The 7,063-nt window shown below is 37.6% G+C and overlaps 1 protein-coding gene across 1 annotated transcript; it reads left to right on the top strand.

Annotated features, from left to right (window-relative positions):
• Positions 1 to 5,567: 5,567 nt before the first annotated feature.
• Positions 5,568 to 6,796, top strand: LOC114529262 (ATP-dependent DNA helicase RecQ-like). Its single transcript, XM_028551016.1, has 2 exons — positions 5,568 to 6,040; positions 6,292 to 6,796. The coding sequence occupies exons 1-2, from the start codon at positions 5,568 to 5,570 to the stop codon at positions 6,794 to 6,796; spliced, it is 978 nt and encodes a 325-aa protein (XP_028406817.1).
• The last annotated feature ends 267 nt before the right edge of the window (positions 6,797 to 7,063 follow it).

Consider the following 7,063-nt stretch of genomic DNA (forward strand, 5'->3'; position numbering starts at 1 on the left):
ATCTGATATGATATGATGTCTAATTTGTAGTGCTAACTTGTCTTTGTCTACTCATTTAAAAGGATACTTTGTAAAACGGGAGCTCTCCAAAGGCGAACCGATAGAGAAACGTCTTGTGAATTTTATGTTTATAATATTGTTATAAAGGATTTTCTAATATAAGAAATTTTCGTCAAAACTAGAAAAAGACAGCGCATATTATGTTCTGTTATAGACAACTCAGCTATATAGACATTATCTGTGACTCATCGAAATATTACATATCGAATATATCTAATATTTGTATGGTGTGACTGTACGTCACTACGTTTACCAATTATGCATACTCAGATTCCAAAACGCATACCCACATTCCAAAACGTAATAATCTATGAGAACTCAGAATAGCATACAGTTTGCCACAAATTTCTGAAGTTTGTATATGTATGCCTGTATTCCGTGTTTTATGCTGGGCATTAATGTTCATAATAAAATTAACATTCCCGACTGGTTCCTCATCGCAACAATTCAAGGTGTTTATATGCCCTAACAACTTATAACAACACGTGGCAACAGCGGAATTTTGGCGTTACCAAGGTATATAAAGTATCAATTCCGACAATTCAAGTTCTCGCAAGACCTTGGTTTTCTAGACCGCCTCCCCGCATTGGCTCGATAGCACACTGGGCAAAATGCAGTATTATTTGTCAAAGTATGCAACGCAACGACTTGACAGAAAAATATCTCGCTGCACAGTTTGATAGGCAATGATGCATATTTAAGTTTCATTGAAACAAGGTAAGCCGGGTAGTAAGTTAATTTTAATGTAGTTTTATGTTAAGCAAAACAGCAATAATTTGCCACGAACATATTCGACATGAAATTCTGTGAATAATATAGAAAATCGCGCTCAATAATGCACCTTTATCGCGAACACTAAGAGTTATTCTAAATTAGCTAGATCGAATTGCGTCAATAATTTTTGAATGCAATTTTTGAAATTTGATGCGCTTTATCTATTCAAGGGCAAAACAACATTATATCAATGTCGGATATTGACGTCGAATGAAGGTCTGGTATATGACGTCAAACCGATGTCGAAATTAGGTTGATAGACACATCGACATCGCGGCCATATTTCAACTATATTTTGAAACGATGTCGTGTGCTGCCTGGGATAGTAACTAAAGATGGATAATCAATGAACCACAAAGCAAACGATGGAAAATGGTAACTAAAACTTAAGTCTAACCCCACTTGTTTGCCCCATCATCCTTTTGCCTATATATTTTTATAGCATCACAGTTTATAAATAGTTTTTATCACACAAAAATTTCATCCATTAGATACCTAAACTAGAAATACATGCATGCAGCAACCCCTCGCTATTTCGAACCAAGTACACAACTTCCTGAGTTAACCTGACCTAAACTTATATTATGAAATGACACAAAACTCAAATCAGTCTTATTTATATTTTACAGAGTATATTATAGCTAATGTTTCATTCATTCAATACAAAAATAATCATAAAGCTAGTGTAAACATTTCCCATTCAATTTTGCTGCATTATACCATGCCAGCAATTAAGTGACGGTTAAAATCGAAGTTTCAAACGATTAAAACAGTACAAAATCTTCACAGACAAAGAAAAAAACTTCAAATGTTATTTTCTTTTGTAATTGCAGTCGACGCCGGCGGCTAAAAGTTTTATACTTTATAAATATAGTGTGTATTTTTGATATCAAAATTCAAATTACACTTTCAAAAACACTTTTAGAAGTTAAAGCAAAGCTTTAATAGCCTTTCACAGGTTTATGTGTTTGCATAAAAAGCTGAAAATTTAACAAATAAACGGCATACAAAGCTGAAAAGTATACAAATACAGCTCATCCTTACCGCGAAGCAAATACGAAATAAACAAAGTAAACATACCCTTTGCCTTTGAAAACATTTATAAGCTTGTAGATTATGAATCATTCCTCATACACGGCTTTGTCTTGACTGTATCCACGTTCATCTTTGCTATCTGTCATGCTTAATCATATAATTATCTTGTTTCTTCTCGTTTTACTTTCTTTGCACAAAGTTTATGAAACGCTTTTACAAAAATGTTTACGAAATGACAGTTAAATTGCTGACGTTCTCATTGAAATACAAACTTTCTGTCTTAGCCAATCAGAACGTTCGTTGATTACCAGACGTTACTCGCGCATGCGCATAGCTTACAAAACCACCCAACGTCAACCGTCCATGACAAAGAATTTGGACAACTTTGGATTCGCCTATGTTCTACCGGGTTCCGGGTGTAATTCCTAATCTCCGAGCGGAATTAGTACCCTCGCAGGCGCTCCGCGCCCGCTCGGGGATAAGGTAAACACGTGTTTTACACTATATTTGTATTTTAGATGATGAAATCCAGTGTTATGTTCATGATGTATTGGCTGTTCAAAAGGCTGGGAAAGTTAACTACACCACCTGCAACTTACAAATAGCAGAAGGAAAAACAATGATTAAAGAATGTTCCATTAAAGAATGCTATGCAAAAGAAAAGTCCTATAAAGCTACGAAGATATGAATATAATCAGAAGTTCAACAACATAGTTATTAAGAAGTCAACATCCATAACTGATTCCATTACCCCACTTTCCTTTTCACCCAATGCAACAATCACCACTCCTCTTGTCAACATTGCCACTGTGAAAACAACATCATTGTTGCATTGGGTGAAAAAACAACATTGTTGTATGGGTGAAAAGGAAAGTGGGGTAATGGAATCAGTTATGGATGTTGACTTCTTAATAATGATGTTGTTGAACTTCTGATTATATTCATATATTCGTAGCTTTATCGGACTTTTCTTTTGCATAGCATTCTTCAATGGAGTTGTTTTTTCCGGGGAGAAGCATATGGCTTTCATTGTTTTTCCTTCTGCTATTTGTAAGTTGCAGGTGGTGTAGTTAACTTTCCCAGCCTTTTGAACAGCCAATACATCATGAACATAACACTGGATTTCATATATGGTCATAATGGTGGTCATAATGCATAGTCGGGCGTTTAGTCGCTCCGCATTTGTATTCTTTCTTATACTTCTACGACGCATGTTTCCAACTTATCTAACTACTGGAGGAACTATAAAGATTTCAAGTACTCAAAATAGATCCATATGCCCATTTTCGTCCGAGTTTTGCCCTGGTTTTCAGAGATTTTCCTCTACTATTCAGAAGACATCTACTTTGCTCTCACATACTGTTTGTCAAAGGTCACTGGAGCAGGAAAACAAATAATTTATACAATTGGCCCTTAGTAGCTATCGCTTTAGCTTACACAAATGTACAAAGAACAGAAGGAGATTTTTTAATTCAAGAATCCAATATTATAATAATTCGGACTCGACTTTTAATCTTGAATTAATGTCTATATTACTGAGTGGTGATGTCCATCTGATGCTGGGTCCCATCCTGATGACAAACAAGCAAAATGGAGCTTTTTCCACGATACCTACACGCATGACAAATAGAACACCACAATTACATCCGCACAGCTCAAACTGCATTAATACCCGTAATCTTATTAGCATAAACACCTGTTATCATAGGAATCAAAACATTCATTTTCGAGGCCAATCGCACTCTATAAAACTCTCATCTAAATGTGCGCTCCTTAAAGAACCGAGAACACTTTCACCAAGTAGCTAATCTTGTCTCAAATGGCGACTACGATGTGTTTACAGTGTCCGAGATGTGGTTTAACTCATCAGTTAGAAACACCGAATAAATCTTGCGAGATATAATTTGGTACGTCTAGACCGTAAAAGTAAAAAGAATTAGGAGGAGGGTTTCCAACAACTATGGTTAACAATCCAACATAAAAAGTTAAAATCCTTGGTCATTTGTGTAGCGTACCGACCCCCTGATGTACCGCTAACCACACTTACGGAGGCCTTAGCACCAGCCTATTCTCAAGCAGCTACACTTGGCAAAGGCATCATTATCTTAGGAGACCTCAACTGTGATTTACTTGCACCATCCAAACCGGAATCCCGCGCACTAACCACTTTGTGTTCATTGCTAAATTTGAAGCAGTTAATCTCCGAGCCCACCAGAGTCACGCAAACCTCCCAGTCACTCATTGACGTAATCCTCACCTCCAACGAGGACCTCGTAAAATGCAACAAAGTCCTGTATACCACAATCAGTGACCATTTCTTGGTTTCATGTGAGCTTAGCCTAAAACGTCCTAGATCAGATCCACTGTGTATAACAACTTGCAGCTACAAAACATTTGACTCTGAGGCTTTCTCTAAAGACATTTCATTTGTCCCTTGGAGCACCGTTGGCATTTTAGATCAGGTTGATGATCAAGTGTCAATGTTTAATAGGTTGTTTCTGGAGGTCCTTGATCAGCACGCACCTATAAAGACATTTAAGGCAATACATAAAAAATCAAGGGTGATCAGGCCAGAAATCAAGTCATTGATGTCAAAACGCAACTGTTTGCAGAAGATAGCTTGTGAGACTGGCCAGTCATCTGACTGGCGGGCGTACAGATCAATCCGACAACAAGTTCAAGCAGAAATTAGATCATCAGAAACTAAAATCATACGTGAGGAAATCAACTTTAACCGCTCAAGTAAATCATCTATCTGGAAGACTGTGCGTCGCTGCCTCAACCCTTATGGAAACTCCAACCTACCTTACTCCAAAGACTCAACGGAAGTAGCAAACTCCTTTAACAAATATTTTGTTTCTGTTGGTAAGATAGCTGCTAATCAGGCCTCTGAGCTGGCGAAACAGTATGACTTGACCACCACTACTCCTACGATCTATACTGAACCCTTTACCTCGAACAGCAGGGACCTCTCGCAGTCGTTTAAATTCGAACGAGTCACAGCGAGTACAGTTAAAGAGATAATTACAGCTATGCCTTCAAATACAGCTCCTGGGTATGATAGAATCAATATTGGATTTGTTAAAGCTTGTCTTCCACACATTCTTCATGTCCTCACAGATTTGTTGAATAAGTCTCTAATGTCAAGCCAGTTCCCAAAGGAGTGGAAAATTGCCAAGGTGGTGGCCCATCTGAAGGAAGGTGACCACGAGCAGGCCTGTAATAACAGACCTATTTCACTTCTTCCAGTATTATCAAAGATCCTAGAACGTATCGCCCATAACCAGTTTGTGAGCTTCCTTGTCACCAACAACAAGTTGTCCACTCATCAAAGTGGAAACAAACAGTTACACTCAACAGAGACCTTGGGGCTTCTCTTCACAAACCATCTGTGCTAAGGGCGATTGATAAGAAGAAGGTGACTGCAGTGATGTAGACTTTCTCAAAGTCCGTATTTGATAGTCCGTATTTGATTTGACGCGTATTTGATTTGACGCGGTGAACGGACTTTTCCAGCCTGCTTCGCGCATTTTTTTTCCGACCTGTATTTTGGTCGGAGGTTGGTCGGAGGCTTGTCACAATTTTAACCAATCAAAAGTCACACACTATTATCTGACGTCATCCTATTAGCAACATATTATTATTAGCACTTTTAGCACAGCGAAGTGAGCGAAGTAAAATTATTCAAAATATAAAATATGAATGTCCGAAGAGCTATCGATTTCGGTTTAGAGAAGCTAGGTTTCTTATCTATAAAAAATAACCAACGCAAAGTTGTTGAGGCATATCTAAATAAACTGGATGTCTTGATGGTTAGTCCTACTGGGTCAGGCAAAAGTCTGACATTTCAAATTAGTCCATTTGCCCTTGACTATATAAAACATGGCGAACGAACCCAACAAGACGATATCCAGACAGTTTGCCTTGTGATCGCTCCTTTGGTGTCACTCATGAAGGACCAGGTTGCTATTCTGCGTGAAAAACAAGTCAAAGCAGTCATGATTGGCCCTGAAAGCACAACGGAAGAAAATGAAAAGGCTAAGAAAGGCCAATACAACCTCGTCTTTGCAAGTCCTGAAGCAGTATTCAAAAGCCATCGTAGTACAATACTCGCGTTGAAAGACAATATAGCAGCAGTATTTATAGATGAAGGTCACTGCATTGTAAAGTGGTAAGTTTTTAAATAAGTATTCCGGTTGTCCAATTTTTAAACTAAATTAGATGTGTAAATATAGTACTGATTTGATGTGGACTTGTTAGGTATAAAATTAAAAGATATAGCATACACTGTAAACTTTATAATACTCTAAACAATATCTGGAATGGAGCAATGATCGAATGGCAGGCTTAAATTCTACGGTTTTGTAGTCATTTTAAATATGTAAAGTATCTCACGTTTTTTTACTTCTGTGTGTTATTTAGGGGACATGGAAATAATGTAGAAGAAGCCTTTCGAAAAGATTATTCACGTCTTGCAGAATTGAGATCAATCTTAAAGAGGAATACGCCATTCATTGTATTGACTGCAACAGCTACACAAACTGTCAGGAATTTTATCATAAAGGATTTAGCAATGAAAGACTGTGTCCAGCTTATAACCATACCAAATAAAAATAACATTAGATTCTCTGTGTCTGAGGTCGACTCCAATGATCTTTCAAAATCATTCCAGTGGCCGATAGATGAGCTAAAAACAAAAAAGGTTAATACGCAGAAAGTCCTGATATTTTGTAGAAAGAGATCCCATGTTAAGGATTTGTATGAAGCATTTCTTGAGGCACTTGGACAAGAGTCTTATGTTTTGCCCACAGGGCAAGAATCTATAGATGATCGAACAAGACTTTTCGCCATGTACCACAAAAAGACCAACCACCTAGTTAAAACTGTAGTGGAGAGAGAATTTTGCAAATTCAGTGGGACAGTTTGAGTAGTATTTTGCACGATTGCTTTTGGCATGGGTGTCAATGTTGAAGGAGCTTATCTTGCATTTCATTTGGGACCATCCAGTACTATTGATGATTATATTCAGGAGGTTGGTCGTATTGGTCGAACAAGTGAAAAGATGAGTCATGCTGTACTTTTAAAGTATTCTGGGTGTACACGGAGTAGGAATATATCCAAGGCTATGAAGGAATATCTACGAAATTCTGATAAATGTAGGCGTTCCTTGTTGATGGCACCATTCTTAACAAAT

The sequence above is a fragment of the Dendronephthya gigantea genome, unplaced genomic scaffold, assembly GCF_004324835.1.
Source record: "Dendronephthya gigantea isolate DGI-Jeju-01 unplaced genomic scaffold, DenGig_1.0 000055F, whole genome shotgun sequence".
Lineage (NCBI taxonomy): Eukaryota > Metazoa > Cnidaria > Anthozoa > Malacalcyonacea > Nephtheidae > Dendronephthya > Dendronephthya gigantea.